General features: G+C 35.4%; 1 protein-coding gene across 1 annotated transcript; it reads left to right on the plus strand.

The window, feature by feature from the left end:
- Positions 1–5,123: 5,123 nt before the first annotated feature.
- On the plus strand, positions 5,124–10,766 carry LOC129226482 (limulus clotting factor C-like). The gene is made up of 4 exons (XM_054861093.1): positions 5,124–5,350; positions 7,757–8,016; positions 9,304–9,471; positions 10,394–10,766. Exons 1-4 carry the CDS (start codon positions 5,128–5,130, stop codon positions 10,745–10,747), a joined length of 1,005 nt encoding a protein of 334 aa, XP_054717068.1. The 5' UTR covers positions 5,124–5,127; the 3' UTR covers positions 10,748–10,766.
- Positions 10,767–18,895: the final 8,129 nt, after the last annotated feature.

The following is an 18,895-nucleotide window of genomic DNA, read 5'->3' on the forward strand; positions in this document are numbered from 1 at the left end:
GACAATATAATTTCTCCAATGGTACGCAAGCTGATCACAGGAGCGCTTTACCCAAAAGCTCTTAAATAGCTACACATGCTGCAGTTATATGTCCTGTATTAGAAGCAATTGTGTCAAATGACACATTAACTACTGAGTCAGAACAGTTCCATGAATTTAGCAAATTAATTGTTAAATTAGCAATGATATCGCCGTTTTTTTTTTTTTTTTTTTTTTTTTTTTTTTTTTTTGTCTGTTCCTGGTGGATATGCTGGTACAACAAGAACCTTAACTTCATACGAATTACCCACTATAACTGCAAGCTTTTCTTCGGCAATATTTTGATTTGTTAAAGTTGGTAAGAGTTTAGAATGCCAGTGCAAAGTTGCCAAATCATAAGCATTCCATTGATCTTTACAAGCTTTGGCAATGTCTCTGTCACTTGATCGTCTTGCTCTGTCTGTTGCATATGATGCTGAAATTTTGGATGAATCACAATCAGCTTCTGCTATTAAAACTTTAGTGTATGAAGCTTGCTGTGCTAGTGTCATTTTTAAATGTGTTGCTAATGATATAACATCAGGTCGTTTTATAATATCATGTGGAATAAAAGCATATGTACCAGTTCGTACTGTACGAGGATGATTTCTGGTATGAGCATTTTAAATCTAATCTCTCGGATCTGTCTCATCACTTGCCTCACTTACATCACTATTTTCATCTCTTTCAATTTCATTAATAATAGCTGAATTAAAACTTGTATTAATGTTGCTTGTTTCCTTGACTACTTTTTCATAAAATGCTGCTTTTGATATTTCACGCATTTCCCGACGCTCAATTTTTTGCTGTAATATTTTATCATGTGAACCAAAGGTTGCTAGACGATCATTTTTCATAGATTGAAGAAAAGCTAAATCTTCTGAATTTTTTATAAGGCATTCTACACTTTTAAGTCATAATGAAAATGTTTTAGATAATTCTTCATCCATTTTCTTTACTTTATTAATAGAATTCGTTGTATTTCTTCTTTGAAGAGGAATTGCTTTTAATTTTGTGTTGTTTTCATGAAGTTTTAGTATTTTCTCACAGGATTTACGTTCAGTAATCATTGGAATGTTTGCTTTTGCATAGAAATCAGATATTTTTGACAAGACAAGTTTTGAAGACTCCCATTTGGTAAGATTCCGATCAGCACCTTTCTCAATATGATACATCAAGCAACGAAGCACTTGCAAGTTAGTGGGTAAACATGAACCCTTAAATTCCGAGTCCTCTTGAGTTATTCCACTTCCAAGTTCAAATACTGTTAAAGATTGTCTGGTTTTGACTTTTACCTTTTGTACAGATGAACAAGGCTTTGTTTGTGGAAAAAATGTCACTAATTCAACAGCAGCTGATTCACTCATGTTTATTAAAAGTTTTCAAAATATGTTACTTTCAAAAATTCATGCACCTTATGAATTAAAATAGAATATATTAACTTATTTAAGTAATTTACAACACATATGCATAGAATAACAAGAAGAAAACTTAAAGAACTAGCATTAGTAGTTGTATGGTAAGAAGAAAACGGTAGAAAGTTGAAAACAAATAGTGAACCTGAACTGTTACAGTTACAAAATATGTTATGGAAAGTTACTGAAAAAATGGTAACAGTTAAAGTTAACACAGGTACAATTTAAATTAAATAATTTAAAAATTATTTACCAGTATTGCACTTTGAGTCACTTTTTATTGTTATAATTGTTCATTTACCTTAAAAAAGAAACTTCTTGCTTGAGGTGGGATACCTAAATTAATTTTGATTTTCATAAAAATTCACAGGAATACTATCTAGTGATATGAGAACGTTTTTAAATTAGGGACAAAACAATTTTAGAATAGTTGGGCAAATGATGCACCCTACCCCAGGTACCCTAACTTATATTTAGGGAAATAATCTCCATTGAAAAATAATTCCAACACAAAAAGTTTGAAATTAGTACCACCAATATTCACCGAGATATGAAACTTAGCGTTTTGTGACTTACATCAGTTAACACTCGCCGTCAATAACACCTTTTGGGGGAAAATATAGCGGTTAACAAGTGTTTAAAATTACATGTGTGCCTAGAGTGTGATTTTTCCAATTATTCGAGGTTTTGTTGTGTTCTTTTGCGTATCACGGCATAACATTTGTATTTATTTTTGAATAGCAATGAAAAATATAAATATCTTGTTTTTCTTTCTTTGACGACTTGTCATTCTTCTGAGAAAGAGCGTTAAATTCCAATCTCCTCTTCTGTATGGTCTCTTAAAATTTCAAACTAGAATATCTCCTTGAGATTTGATGGCACAAATGTCAAGTTTTTTGTTTTAGTAAAACTTTTCAATGGAGAATATTTCTCTAAATATTAGTTAGGGGACCTAGGGCCCGTATAAAAAGTTAAATTTCGTATTTTTTGACTCATTTTTCATTTTGCCTATAACATTTAATATCTTAACTTTGCATATGATTTTGAAAATTTTTGCAATTGGAAGTATACATCTAGGCTAACGGTTGCGAAAATGAAAGTCTTTCAGGTTAAAACAGAACACCATGTATATACCGTTTAAAGTTTTCATTTAAGCTTTTAACTTTTTCTAAATGCCACTTGGTCTTATCAACCGGCTACGAGATACGGTTATTCTGGGCATGATTGTTTGATCGTCAGGCATAGCCCAACTATGACATCTAAGGACATAAGACACAAACTTATTGTGGTGCTCCCTTCTCCCTTGCTTATGAGTAGCAATGAAATGTTTTGATACTTGTGTATTACTTCAATCATCCCAAGTTCGGTAATGCATGTTATCATACATAATGCATAGATATATTCATTGGAAAGAAGTGATGTGTGTAATAAATATTCATAATATTCGATGTTGTAAAATGCTGCCTGGTTTCAATAAGTTGTAAGTATCAAAAGTAGCTATTATATGAGTTTCAAACGAAACAATAGGATAAATGTAGTGTTAAGCTTAGAATGATTTAGGAATTTGTGAATGAGATTAAAATATTAAAGATAGTTCTCGATTTAATGTTTATACCTTGCTTTAAGAAGGTATGATTTTTTTTTTTTTTTTTTTTTTTTTTTTTGTTACTGATTTGGTGTCTCCTAAACTTTAGTGTCGCGGGCAATTACCACACGTGCCCATGCCTTAATCTGATCCTCTCGACAGATGAGGCTATTAGAAGGTTAGAACGTCTTATGATACAACTTGTTAAGGTGACAACATTACTCGCTTCTGGTTAGTTATGGGTTAGCCAATCGCCTTATTCGAACGCGGCCATTGTTTGATGCTCTCTGAAAATTATTGTAAGTTAGACACGACAGTTGAGGAAATCATCAAAGTCGAGTTTGTTTCTTGTATAAGTCGGCTCATGGCTTTTATCTAGGTTGGTAAGTCTGTGAGAGTCGCACTCGGTGACCGAGCCACTAACACTCCTTTGCATATTCTTTTAGACCTCGAGTCGTACTGTGATAACCCTGGTCCTCTCGCCAACGGTCAAGTTGTCATATATTCGTCTCAAGGACATCGCCAACCATCCATAACTGATGAAGGTTTTCGTCAAGATACACGTCTTCAGTTTTATTGCGATCCAGGTCATAGACTGATTGGACTTAATTTTGCCATCTGTGAATCGGATGGGATGTGGTCGACTAGTTTTCCCTACTGCGAGAAAGGTACGTAAACTTCATACCCTCTACGGATACTTGTTAGAGATTATTTAATTTAATCGGTGTGAAATGATTGAAAAATCTTTTATTTTATTAATGCGATAGAATTTGCAGCAAAAAAAAAGCTAATGATTATCAAGCCGATTTTTTTTTTTTTAATTTTTATTTTTTTATTTATTTATTTATTTATTTACTTTTTATTTATTTATTTTTTTTTTTGTTTCATGCGTTTCAGACAGTAATTGTAGACTATAATATTTCTGTAACGAGCTGTCACGTTGAGCACTGAGATGCTGTATCCATAATTTTATCATTAAAAAGGGCAAAAAAATGGCCATGGCAGAATACCTTTTCGAAACGTTTTCCAAAATTTAGAGATTTTTCCGTCAGTAGACGTTGTCTTTGACAGAACAGGGCAACATCTACTGTTCCGTCACCAGCCAGGACATTAGGTTCCTTCAAGGCATGTTTCAAACTGATGTGTACAATTATAATAGAAAAATCTTGTTACCCATTTTAAGTCAACGCTAAAAACTGAAGTCACATACATGACCTCGACTAACGTTCGTGATTAACGAACGGTAATTGTTTTTCAAGAACGTAAATTCATTTTCATGAGCTACCTAAAATCTAAAGTCAGTAGAATTACGCGGTCATGAAGAATTTTAGAAAATCTTGGCGTCACAGCCCTTTCGAAGGTTTCATTAAAATGGAAAAAACTATCCAAATAAACAAGACCAGGAGAAAATCATTTAAGGTTCCATCAAAATTCTGTATAATTCACCAAATAAATGAAGAAGCCATTAAAGTACATTAAAAAACTCATTATAATACAAAAGTGTCTACCAATTATATTTATTGCCTTTGCCTATCTCGCTAACCGACTACCTTGAACCCACCAAGCCATTGTAACCAATCAGGTGTAGGATGATAAACAAAATGGAAAACTGGCGTTTTCACTGACGTTCAGGTTGTCCTGAACAACAGCTATGTAACAGAAATTTCGTGGGAGATGCAAAAACAAGAGAAAATAAACTGGAATAATTGAATGGGAGGCGAAAAAACGTTGTATGTTGAAAACAACTTTTCACTACAGCCAAAAAAAACCTGCTTAGTGCAATATACTAAACAGGCCAAGGTGAGCAACATACAACTTTTTTCAATTCAATTACCAACTCATTCCTATTGCAAGGAAGCCCCGAAGCAAGTTTACAACAAACAACGTTCTTCCATGAATTTTCAACACTTGATTTACAAGACCAATGCCAATTAGCCCATTCTCTGACCATGTAAATGAAATAAAAACACAGGTGATTCATTATCTGGACTAAATTAATCATTTTTATACCGAAAAAAGAATTGCTGAAAACCAACATACAACGTTTTTACCGCCATCCATTCAATTACTTGTATCACTGTTTCAGAAATCCCAACTGCGGAGGAACTGATGTACTGCAAGAACCCTGGAAAAGTCGTTAATGGGGAAGTGCAAGTGTTCCCAAATCAAGACCAAAGACGATATCCTGCTAAAGCGGATAATCCGGAGGAATATCCGCAATACACTCGTATAAAATACTCGTGTGAGGCAGGCTATACTTTGAAAGGAGAGGAGGAAATAACCTGTGGTGTGAACGGATTCTGGTCTGCTAGAAAGCCCATCTGCGAAGGAGGTATGCACTTCAAAAAAAATTTTTTTTTTGAGAATTTTCTAATCACTTTCGATTTCTTCCTTCCTCAGTGGCACGACAGCCCTGGGTAGGATCTAGCCTTCTCAACAATTTTTTTTTCCAGACCTCTCTTTTTTTGGCCATGGCTTGCCAATTCTTCACTTTTAAGGTAGAAAAATCCTTATCAAAGCAATCAACCCATCTGAAGCTAGGTCGACGGACCCCTTGTTCTAGCTCCTGTAGGTTTAGCCAAAAAAAGATTTGTTGATAGTTCTTAATTTAATCTTAATACGCGGCTAGCCTATTTGAATCTTTGAACTTTAATGAATTTGACCACATCAGGTTCTTTAAAAGCATGATACAGACTAAATTAGAGCACCTGTGCCAAATACCATCCAACTCCTTTCCTCCAAAGATGGCCCTTAAAATGCGGCGTTCAAAGACACCAAGGGCATTTTCATTGTTTTATGTCAATGATATTGACATAAAACAGTGGACATTGACTCAATGTCCAGGTTTCTGAGGAGTATGTGAGTTCAGGTCTGATGAGAGATTGATAGATTAGAAATTTAGTTTTCCTTTTGAGTAAATTTGATTTTAAGTACTTTTTCAATCCGTAGAAGCATATAATGGCAGAACCAATTCTTCTTTGTATTTCAGAAATAATATTGTTGTTTATATTGGCTTCAGAGAGCCCAGACAGATAAAACTATCAACTTTTTCAAATGTATAGGTACCAATTTGCAGGTGGGTAGCAGCGTCTGTTACCCTGGAGCACTTCATGTATTTAGTTTTCTTCTGGTAGACAACAAGGTGCATTTTTTACTAGCATCCCTTTCCAGGGCTAGAAATGCTTGTTTCAGGTCGGAAAGAGTCCTTGCAATATCATCACTTTTGATTATTTAAGGTCAACACTGGTTTTGCTGTATTTTCTGCAGAAACTTTGTTTATGAATCAGTTTTACAAATTCAGAAAAATAAAGTCACACATTTTGAACTGACGTGAGCTTGAAATTACTCAGAAGTTCAGTTTTTTAATTTAAAAAATAATAAGGTACGAGTTAGAAATATTTTAATGTCATTTAACATATTGTTTTTTAATTTTGGAATTAAACAACAGCGTTTAATTGAAAGTACATATGCAAGTTGCGTGACCTTGAATGATAGATTAAAACTGGTTGAAGGCCAATATTTTTTAGTTAAGTCTCATTGTGATACAGTGTGAGATGGAACCGTCAGCCTGAGCTTTAGGTTTGCGTTGCAGCAAAAGCTGTTGTGTGCTCGTATTCTGTAGGTAGAGTTTAAGATAACTGCCGTACGTATAAGGCACATCTTTGAGCATGCCCCCCTCTAAAATGAAATCCTGTATCCGCCCCCTGCCCCTATGATAGCTGTATCTAAATTTTCAATTTTGCCACTTACGGTACTTTGTTTCTACGTACTTCATATGAAGCAGTGAAAAGCAAAGGGATGTCAGTGGCAAAATTAAAAATCTGGAGATAACCAGTACACATGGTAGGTGAACCTCTCCTCTGTCTTGGAACAAGATAGAGCTCTGGTAAGCTCTTGTAGGTTCTGTTATACAGCATGATTTAGAAAAAAAATTTCAATCAAAGCCTACCTAGGATACATGAAATACACCGCCAGCTTAGTCAATTCCAGCCGAGGATTGCAGTTTCGTGCTTATTAGCACTCATCAGCCCGGCATAGGAAGTGAATGAGCTGGAGGTGGAAAAAAACTTAAGGAAGCCTCGAGTGCCAAACAAACTGGTAGCTAATATAGAATTAGCACTGATCAGGCGAGTGACCGAAGCAATGGTTCGGATCAACTCGAAGATTGAAGGCAAGGCATGGATATTCAGTAAGTTTACATTACAATCCTCGGCTGGAATTGACTGAGCTGGCGGTGTACTTCATGTATTTCTGCCTTAGCCCTGGCTATAGGGCGGTAACTTACTGAACCTACCTATAGTCCATTTAGCGAGAGCTGATAGTGGACGTAAACAAAGCAACGTGACAATTGGCGTTACCGCTGTCTGCTTGGCGCTGGGATGATTGAAAACAGCGCCAATCAGATAAGCGAAATGTCCGCGCTTTCAATGCGAACAGCATTGCCAATCGGGCGAGTAAGTCATGAAAGTAGTAACCCTCTTTGTTTACTTCCTCTATCAGCTCTCGCTGAATTGAGTATAGGATGTTATCTTTAAACGAGTTTTACTCAAAACTTGAAAATGTCCACTTATACATCCCTTTGCTTCGACTCTGCCTCATGTTATTGATGTTTTATCATGTTTATTCATATGCCCTGCCTATGGGTCGCAACAGAAAATATACACGTGTACTATTTTTGAAAACTAGCGTAATAATGACATTGATTTTATCATTCACTAATCTGGAGTAAATTTTTCAGAATGCGGCAAGTCCAAGATGAGTGCAACCAACCGGATAACAAATGGAGAGCCCACCGTGGCCGGACAGTGGCCTTGGGTGGTAGCCGTGGCAACCGTCTCTGGCGGCGAGTCCATGGTAGTGTGCGGTGCAGCCCTCATAGACAGGAGACACATTTTGACCGCTGCCCATTGCTTCGATGAACCGGGGTCCTTTGAGCTGTATTTCGGAAAATATCATCGGGATGCGGCAGCAGACGACAAGCACGTGTTAAAACGAACGGTGAGATGTAAGCTTAATAGAAACAAATCTGATGTAGTGTCAGTAAATTATTGGACTTGGCGTAAAAGGAAAACGAGCTGATGTGTGCATCATATGACTTCCTTTTACGCCAATTTAAAGCTATTAGGAGTGCTTTGGAGAAAGCAAAGAAACACTTTAAATATTTTTGCCCCAAGTTTGTTGCGAACTGAAGCAAAAAAAAAGTTTTATACAGATTAATTTTCCCAATATTGGACATTTTAATGTGATTGAATGGTTAACTCTTTGAATATCGCCAATAGTGGTCAAAACAAAACCAAATTTAAAATAAATTTGCTAAATTTGTCGCCAAGTTGGCTAGAAAACTTGGCGATATGTCGCCAAGTGTTTGCCAAATCATAACCCCACTTGAGTTTGCATTGATATTAATAATGATTTCTCCCCAAAAAGGTGTAAAAGATCCCCTTAGGAACATCCGAATGCAACCAAAAGGAGAGGTGCATAACTAAATCCCACTAGGAGTGTACGTACCAGATTTCAACTTTCTAGGACACCAAAAATTCACAACGCCGGTCAAAATGAATGATATATCGGGAACACCAAAGTTCATAGCACCAGTCAAAATAAATGACATCTCGGGAACACCAAAGTTCACAACGCCAGTCAAAATGAATGATATCTCGGAGATGTCCAAGTATATAACTCAAGCAAAAATTAATGACGTCTATGAGACTTCAATATGAAAATGAATGACATCCCGGAGACATCAAATTATGTAATGCAGCAATATCCGCAAAAACAATTTTTCTTCCTCTTCTCGTCATCGTCTTAATACTCTCGAACCAGTGTGATAAAATTGAGAAAGGTGTTTCAAATTTTCCACTTTGGTTAATGGGAATTACTGAGTATTGATTGTGAACATGTTAAGTATAGGGAGGTAATAACTGAAGGGGGTTACAAATAGCGGTCATAATACTGGGTGCAGGGGCATGCAGGGGGGGGAGAAGGGACACCTGTTGGCCCGGGCCTGAGCCTGAAGGGGGGCCCCAATATTTTATAAAACTAGGTATGAAATATAGGGGTAAACAATATGGACGGTCCCCAAATTTCTGTGCACACCCCTGCTGGGGTGTTCATAGTACAGAGAGCTCAGCATATGTTAAGTCTATGGAGTTTCGCCAGGACCATCAAAATGTGTTCGGAATATCGGTATGTTAACATCAGAGTGTTCAGAGAGAGTCCACTGTATATGTATCGAGTTTGTCATGGATTTTGGATGTGATAGAAATTCCTTTTTTTTTTTTTTAGAATTTGACCGTGACCATGAATCCGCACTACAACAGAACCACTTACGATTCTGACATCGCCCTGGTGCGATTCTCGCCCGACATTCACTACTCTACTCGCATCCAACCCATTTGTCTACCCAACACGGAATCAACGGCAGACAATATCAGACGAGGAAAAAGTGGAATCGTAAGTACCCACAAAGAAATTTTTCCTGCACCTAAGGTTGTGTAGGTATTATACACAAAAATATCTTAATCGCTTTTAGGATTATGAGGTGGAAATATCTCATTTTAATTTTGAAGCAATCACTTAAATGAAATTTGGCATATGAAGTTGAATGTTGATGCTGGGCAAAAATCTGATAGAAGAGGGGGACTGTTATTGAAAATTTTAAAGTTGATGCTCATTTGAATTTAAAGGTGATCCCTTAAAATATTTTAACAATGGAGTTTTAAAAAACACTTTATTACTGAAACATTGTTACTTTTCATATATATAATGTGAATAATTTTCAAATACCATGGAATCAAAGGTGGATCCAGAAAATTTTCAAGGAGAGGGCGGTTGTTTTTTACCTAACATCCGACTACGTGTCTCATTTACACCTGCTGTGGGGGAAGGGCACATCATTTTTATTTAAGGTAATTAAAATAGAGATTTAGCCACAGATTAGGTCCTTGGTTCTATTTCTTTCCTTTTTTGTTGATAGCGGTATAAAAAATTACGTTTTAGAAATTCAATTTCTTAAAATTTCTCGGGGAATGTTGTCGAAAGTCGTCTAAAATTGCGCTTTTTGGGACTTCAATTTGCAGAAATTACTGGAGGAAAGTTTCTGAACCCATTTTATTTCCTATAACACTATCAGATGTCTACAAGCGCGTCTTTAAGACTTAAATTTTGAAAAATGCCCGAAGAAAGGTCCCATTCCTTTCCTTAACGATGTATCAGACACAGTCAACACTATCGTGTTAGGACCACAATTAGGAAAAAATTTCCTTTGCCATGGATGCACATCTTTTCATCCGAAGCCTGTATTTTCAAATTGCATGTTTCTGTCTGTTTTCTCACTGCATAAACATGAATAATAAAATCAATCTAATCTTTTCAGGTGGCCGGCTGGGGAATAAATGAAAGGAACCTACCCGCAGAATCCCTTTTCATGGCCTTTTTACCCGTCCTTCCAGGTGACCACTGTGCCAAGGCTTACCAAAAACAGGGGAAATTTTTCCCCATCACGTCTAACATGTACTGTGCAGGATTCGAGAAAGGAGTCACGAGTATATGCATGGGAGACAGTGGCTCCCCCATGGTGTTCTACGATAGTTTCTCTGAACGGTACACATTGGAAGGACTCGTCAGTTTTGGTGTCAGAGATGAATGCAGTGAGCCCGAAAGGTACACAGTCATCACCAAAGTGCTGCCTTACTTGCCGTGGGTTATTCGTACCAAATTGATTTCATAATAAAATAGGAAAGATTGAAGAGCTGCCCATAAGTTATGGCGCTTTTTTTTTAATTCAAAAAATTTGACGTCCCTCTCCCTCTGTCACATAGCGTTACACTTCACTTTTCTCCCATTGTCACATGTCACTCTGTTTTTTAAGCACACTATAAAATCGCCCATCAAGGTATGACGGATGAAAAATTGCTTCTACATTTTAATGAAGCAATTCAACACCATTTCCTGTTCGGTTGAAATAATAATGCGGTTTTAGCTTTAAAAAAAAAGAAAAATCCGGAAATTAAGAGATCGATATAAAAGTTTTAAAATTATATCATCGATCTCTAAAATTGTAATGGAAGAAACTTGTAGAGGATAAAATTGCTTACACTTTTCTTTTATCTTAAAATGTCGCTCCTCAAAATCAATGCAAAAAAGCCGTAAGCTGACGTAACAATGTCATAAAAGTGTAGGAAAAACTAAATCAAGTGGAAAAAAAAAGTTTGAATATACATGACAGAAAATAAGTTACGATCGATGCCATATCTTATAAGGCCTGTAAGATGTACGGAGGAGTAAATGCTTTCAGAAACGCACTTTCAATGTTTTGCGACACGTTTGCTTTGAATATTTTATCAAATGCTAACCCAATAGGTAGCATTCATTGTTGACCATTTTTTCGTTTTTTCATTCCCCTGAAATGACACAGTCTTACCCGTAAAACAGTTAAGTAACCGGATCGAGTTCAGCCTTGTCACAATAAAGTCTTCCCCTGCATGTTAAACATTACCAAAACATATTATCAAATGATCATGCCGTGGCACGAGTTTTATTGTTAAAACTCGCGGGATACTCGATTATTGGCTATTTTTTATATGAAGATTGTTGTAATAATATAGGTATATGTCACATTTTTTTGTTACCCTCTCCCTTCTCACGAATTGTCACAATTTCACGAACCCTCCTTTCCCTGGCATTATTTGTGAACGACCCTTCTCAACTATTCCAGTTCGTGAGGATGAATCAGAGATTTAGTCACAAGGAACCTTCTATACATACTTCAGGCATCAATAACACTAGACAACTGAAACAAACACTTGTTTTCATAAATGAAATTTAATTTTAAACACTTATAATGCGTTGTTATTCTTCCGACCCACAATCCAACATTGGCTCAGTGCAGGCACTTTGAAGATACAGAGGTTCTTTGAAAGTTAACATTCAATCTATCCATCAATTCAAAGCCTTTAAATGTTTAACTTGTTTGTTGAGGAAAGAATTGACTTTTAGCCGAGAATGCCGGCTTTTGGACAAAGGTACTTGGATTTAAAGGTCTGAATAACCTCTTCAGAGAAAAATACATCAGCATTAATTACAAAATTAAAATCATCTGCATTACTGTTAAAAAAACGATGGACATTGAGAGAATCGTCTTGAAGTTTAGATAATACAGTTGACGCTCATTATAACGACCACACATTATAAAGACCGTCCCATTATAACGACCAGTAGTAAAAGTCCCAACTTTGTTCCTATGAACTCTACGTTGATTTGCCTTCGTTATAACGACCGTTCTGAATCGTCTAATCCAATACAACGACCGAATTCAGGGGACGCTATTTCTGGTGTTCTTTCCAATAAAACAAATCTGTAGCTTGAAATGACCTTGATTATTGTTTACAGACATTTGCCTGAAGTTTTCAATGTCAAATCCAACTTTGAGAGGGGTGGGGGGGGGGAGGTAACCATTCACCACAGCTAGCACAGAAAAAATAATGGGAGGAAAATTCGAGAAAATTCCAGATTCCTAAGAAAAGGGAGTTGACAGATGTATTGGTAGTTTGGTGTTTGAATTTAGTGGTTTTAAAGATTTGGGGTTCTCGAGGGACTTTTAAATGTTTCTTTGGAAAGCAAGAGAAACACAATTTATCACCTATATCTGAAACAGAAAATAATGTTTTGCAAAAATCACGTCTGCTAAAAAAGCAGACTTCTGTTTCTGGTTTTATCTTCAGAAATTGTTGTGGTAGTAGTAGCAGATCTGAAAGTGTGTAATATTTTCCTCCCTATATTTTCTACTTTAAAACTTGTTTAATATTCTGTCATAATATTTTGCACACTACTTTTCTAAAAATTCCTATGATAAAAAACATTTGGGCATTTACTTGGGCATGCATGATGACGGTGTACATTTTTTAAATTTATACCTCTTATAACGACCACTCGTTATAAAGACCTTTTTCTCTAGGACGGAGATGGTCGTTATATCGAGCGTCGACTGTACAGTAAAACCTGTAAAGTTGATCACCTGTCTAAGTTGGCCGCTATTTCTTGTTACGTTAGTGTTGGCTTCCATCGCGGAATGCCGGATTTTGGACGAAGTTACTCGGATTTGAAGATCTGAATACCGTCTTCAGAGAAAAACACATCAGCATTAATTACAAAATTAAATCATCTGCTTTGAGAGAAACGTTTTGGAGCGTATATAATACAGTAAAACCTGTAAAGTTGACCACTCTTAGAAGTTAATCGCTATTTTCGGTACAGAATTAGTCTTATATATCATATAAATCAACCTCTTTAAGTTGACCACTAAAGTAGTGCAACGCAAGTGGTCAACTTACACAGGTTTCACTGTAGTCGAGTTTCCGAAATTGAATTGTTTTTTGTCGAAGGGACTGTCCATAAATATAGTTTCTTTTTTGTTTCAACTATTTTTCACTCCCTGCCCCTTTGTCACAAAGGGTCACACTTCACCACATAGTCTCCCCCTTTGTCACATGTCCTGTTATTTTGTATTTACATATTCTCATAAAAATGCGTGGTGTTACATTTCTTGTTACCTTAGTGTTGGCTTTCATCCCGGAATGCCGGGTTTTGGACAAAGTTACTCGGATTCAATGGACCTGAATACCTCTTCAGAAAAAAAATACATCAGCATTAATTACAAAATTAAATCATCTGCATTGAGAGAATCGTTTTGGAGCGTAGATAATACAGTAAAACCTGTAAAGTTGACTATCCTCATAAGTTGACCACCAGTCGAAGTTGACCCCTATTTTCGGTACAGAATTAGTCCTATATCATACAAATCAACCTCTTTAAGTTGACTACTCAAGTAGTGCACCGCAAGTGATCAACTTACGCAGGTTTCACTGTAGTCGAGTTTCCGAAAATGAATTGTTTTTTTGTCGAAAGGGCTATCCATAAATATTGTTCCTTTTTTGTTTCAACCTTTTTTCCACCCCCCTGCCAATTTGTTACAGAGTCACACTTCACCACATAGTCTCCCCCTTTGTCACATGTCCTGTTATTTTGTATTTACATATTCCCTTGTAAGTTGACCACCTGTCTAAGTTGACCGCTATTTTCGGTACAGAATTAGTCCTATATCATATAAATCAACCTCTTTAAGTTGGCCATCTGCTTAAGTTAACCACTTAAGTAGTGCACCGCAAGTGGTCAACTTACGCAGGTTTTACTGTATATCATATAAATCAACCTCTTTGAGTGACAACTACAGTGCACTGCAAGTGGTTAACTTCGCAGGTTTCACTGTAGTCGAGTTTCCGAAATTGAATTGTGTTTTATCGAAGAGGCTATCCATATATAAATATTGTTACTTTTTTTTTTCTTTCAACTTTTTTTCACTCCCCCCCCCCCCGCCTCTTTGTCACAAAGGGTCACACTTCACCATAGTCTCGCTCTTCGTCACATGTCGTTGTTTTGTACTTACATATTCTCATAAAAAATGTGGTGTCATATTTTTGTTGCCCCTCCCTTCCAATTGTCATAATTTCCTGACGCCTTGGGGGTGGGGGGGGGCTCAAAACGTGACATTTATGGACGCCCAAAAAGGATTTTACGTCAGAGCTATTGCATGAGATAGAAGCCGTTCTTTGGCATTAAGGTGCTGTGTGAATCACAAATTTTGTTAAACTCTCAACTGATAGTTAAATATGCAGCAAGAAAATCATCCATCAGGTGGCTCTCAAACTAAGGACAGCCATATTGTCGCCTCAGAGCAACAGTAAGATATCCTACCGTTTGCTTTGAGGCGTTGATATTTGTCACTCTCGCTTACAGTCAAATTTGAAAATTGTGTCATTTTATTGATTGCGAATCAATCCTATCTTGAAGAACCTAGTTTCAGTCATTTTTTAATGGCACAAGCATAACTGGGCTAGGGCAGCAAGAGTTTGTTAAAACGCTTTTTGCTCATATCTCAAAAAAGCACTTCTAACCTGGAAATCATAAAAAGGTAATACCCGGTAATTTAAATTTCTTATGTAAAAATCAGTAATACCAGAAAAATGACTAAAAGCTTTAACAGCAAAAATAGAAATGCAAGATCAGCTGTCAAAAAACAAAGCTTGCGAAATTAGCAGCATGGTTAAATGGATTTCGAACCTGAAACTAGATTCAAAAAATACCTTGAAGATAAAACTGTTGACGAACCTGGAAAGAAAGATTTGTTTTCTTTTAAAATGGCTGATTTTTTTTCCGTTAGTTTAAATAGTCTGTCTCCCTAAATTATTATCGTTGCATTTTTGCAGAAAATATATATGTATTTTTTTTTTTTTTGTATCTTCTTTAATAATAATAAATCTGAAAGCCTCTGTCTGTCAGGATCTCTGTGACACGCATAGTGTGCCTAGACCGTTCGGCCGATTTTCATAAAATTTGGCACAAAATTAGTTTGTAGCATGGGGGGTGTTAACCTTGAAGTGATTTTTCGAAAATTCTATTTTGTTCTTTTTCTACTTCAATTTTAAGAACATTTTACTGAGCAAATTATCAAAAAGTAAGCGAGTAAATTACCAAATTATCATAACGTGGGCGAGCAAATTGGCAAGAAATTCACCATTCACTATTTGTAAATACAGGCGAATCAAAAGACCTTTTAATTTTCTACTGTGGGCAAAGCCATAGGGTACCACTAGTAAAGATATAAAACTTAAAACGTCGGAGGAAAAGTCTCATTTGATATTTGTCATTGTATGAACTCTTTGGTGACTTCAGAATCCATCGTTTTTGCTGGTTGAAATAAGTGTTTAAACATTTTAAATTGAACTTGACTTTAATAATGGTGCGATGTAAATAATATTTATTTTGTAAAGCAAATAAACCATAGATTTTCAATAAAATGTGTTTGTAGTTTGTACCTGAGTTATCTTATTGAACACCATGTACTTATCAACTTATCTATACAGGCTGTTCCGTCTTAACCTGCAAGACTCTATTTTCGCAACCGTTAGTCATAGTTGCATACTTGCAATTGCAAAATATAGCAGTTAACAAGGATTTAAAATTACATGTGTGCACAGAGTGTGGATTTTCAAATTGATTGAGGTTTTGTAGTGTTTTTGCTTATCATGGCATAACATTTGCATTTATTTTTAGTAGCAATAAAAAATATAAATACTTCGTTTTTTTTTTTACTTCGACAACCTGTCATTCTCCTGAAAGGGCGATAAGTTCCAATCTCCTATCCTATATGGTCCCTTAAAACTTTGAACTCAAATATCTCATTGAGTTTTGGTCGCACAAATGTCAAATTTTTTGTGTTAGTAATATCTTTCAATGGAGATTATTTCCCTAAATAATACCTATGGCCCATATAAAAAGTTAAATTTTGTATTTTTTGACTCATTTATATTTTTGCTTCAAACTTTCACATATCTTAATTCTGCATCCGATTTTGAACATTTTTAGAGTTGGAAGTATGTATCTAAGACTAATGGTTGCAAAAGTAGAGGTCTTGCAGGTTAAAATGGAACACCCTGTATATCTATAATATAAAGAGGTTGTTTCCAATAGGCATTAAGTCAAAGTTCACAAAAAATGACTTTTGATGGAAAAGATAGCAGCACAAGTCTAACAATATATTCACAAAAGTAGAATTTTCACACAAAGTTTAGTTAAATTGCAAAGAGAGGGTGAAATTCACAGAAGGTGTAAGACAGAGGGTGAAGCACAATTAAATTTAAAATACTGATAACGCAATTTGAAACTGTCTTTTCTTTTTTCTACAACTGGATTAAAATGAAAAACCAATCATACGAAATTTCAGCATCTTACTGAAATAATATAAAACTTGCAAAAGAATTTCACAAGAATATGATTTCTGCCAGTAATGATTACATGCTTTCTCGGCTCTAAAAGTACAAATTACAGAAAAAATCTTTACAGCAGTCACAGGAAAAGTATTTAACGCCAATTTGCAAAGTCATGGGATGAATTTTAAACACTCCCACTCAAGGAAATGCTTGTAAATGAGCAATTCTAAATAAATTTTAGAAGAATAGCAATTATGCCAATATTCATTCTATGTGATCTGAGTTTTTTAACTGCGGAAAATGCAATTGCATTGCACTTGCAGAAAAAAAATTTTGTCAGTACCAATAGTCATATGATATACGTACTGGTATATATATATAGTATATATATATAGATAGATAGATATAGTAGGACTGACTATATTAGTCAGTCCTACTCAAGGAATTGCTTGTAACAGCGTCTAAACTGAGTTTAAAAATTCTTTAGCAAAAAAGCCAAAATTGGGGAAAAGTCTTTAGCAAAATTCAGGCTTGACATCTTTGAAGAAATAAATGCACAATAGGTGATATCTTTTAAAAATTTTAAATGAAAAATTCAGAATTGTTCTTGGTATTGAGAGAGCAAACATTTTTTTTTTCTTTTGAAAAACCCCAATAATGCATTTATTGGAGGGATAAAATGCCCATTAAGGCGAAATATTGTTCAACTTAATAACAGTTTATACATGTTAGATATATGATTTATAAAAACGATTAAGTTCAATATCGCTTCCTCTCTCTGATTGTACACCTTTTTCCCCCTTCTTTTTCTTGTTATATTGGAGCAAAAAAGCGAAAATGCTTTGTTCCATTTTCGCAATTTGGCTAGTATTTTCACATTTTTCGAGAAATGCTACCTTAGTGAAAACCCTGGCTTGTAAACAAATTTTATAAATGTATTGCTTCTACCAGCAGTCATTATATGCATTCTTAATTCTAAATCTTTACATTAAGTCAACATTATCAGAATAATGTAAAGATCTTTTTAAAAAATTAAAAAACGTAATATCTTCTTTATCTTTATCTTTACTAATAATAAAGCCCCTTACTAATAATAATGTCCCTCTGTCCAGATCTCTGTCTGTCAGGATCTCTGTGACGCGCATAGCACCTATACCGTTCGGCCGTTTTTCATGAAATTTGGCACAAAGTGAGTTTGTAGCATGGGGGTGGGCAACTCGAAACGATTCTTTGAAAATTCAATTTTGTTCTTTTTATATTCCAATTTAAAGAACAAAAATATCATGAGATGGACAAGTAAATTACGAAATTATCATAACGTGGAACCGTAACATGGGTACAAGCCCATTGTCGAGAAAATTCACCATACATTATTTGTAAATATACAGGTGAACCAAAAGACCTTTTAATTTTCTATTACGGGCAAAGCCGTGTGGGTACCATTCAAAATAAAAAAGGTCTGACAATTTTTTTCTGCAGCATTTTCAAATTAAAATTACAATATAGACATGAATAACTCATATTTTTTATCAAAAAATAAGTACATTAGTTAACAAGTTTAAAGCAATGTGGAACAGCAAAAACATGGGACACTGCTAATGTAAAGCAGAATCAAATTAAAGATGCTCATAATGCAAGATTTTTTTTTTTTTTCACAAGTAAAAAGTTAAATGTGTCATATGAATTCTCAACTTCTCACTAAGATTTTTACAAACTTACAAATTTCCCATGAGCATGAACGTGATCTATTCTAAAACCGCAGACTGTAGAAAATGTCTCTTTATAGCATTCACAGGAGATGTATTTTTCGCCAGTTTGCAAAGTCATACAAATCTTCAACAGAATTGAAGGAAATGACTGTAAACAAATTACACAAAAGAAGGGATTTCGCCAGTAGTTATTCTATTTGTTCTGAGTTATTAGACTGTGTGAAATGTCTTTTCACAGCAATCATTCACAAGAAAGAAGTTTTTTTTACCAGCGTAAATAGTTGCATGAATCCTTAAAAGTTCTCCTCGATATTGTTGAAAAGGTCTGTAAACAAGATTCCATAACAGTACGGATTGGATTCTACTAGCAGTCATATGTGTGTTTAGTTATTAAATTGTGAT

The sequence above is a fragment of the Uloborus diversus genome, chromosome 7, assembly GCF_026930045.1.
Source record: "Uloborus diversus isolate 005 chromosome 7, Udiv.v.3.1, whole genome shotgun sequence".
In the NCBI taxonomy this organism is placed as follows: domain Eukaryota; kingdom Metazoa; phylum Arthropoda; class Arachnida; order Araneae; family Uloboridae; genus Uloborus; species Uloborus diversus.

Coding starts and splice junctions, on each gene's coding strand:
- LOC129226482 (XM_054861093.1), top strand. CDS start 5,128: ATGTACTGCAAGAACCCTGGAAAAGTCGTTAATGGGGAAGTGCAAGTG. Junction 8,017..9,303: donor AGCACGTGTTAAAACGAACG/GTGAGATGTAAG, acceptor TTTTTTTTTTAG/AATTTGACCGTGACCATGAA. Junction 9,472..10,393: donor GACGAGGAAAAAGTGGAATC/GTAAGTACCCAC, acceptor TAATCTTTTCAG/GTGGCCGGCTGGGGAATAAA.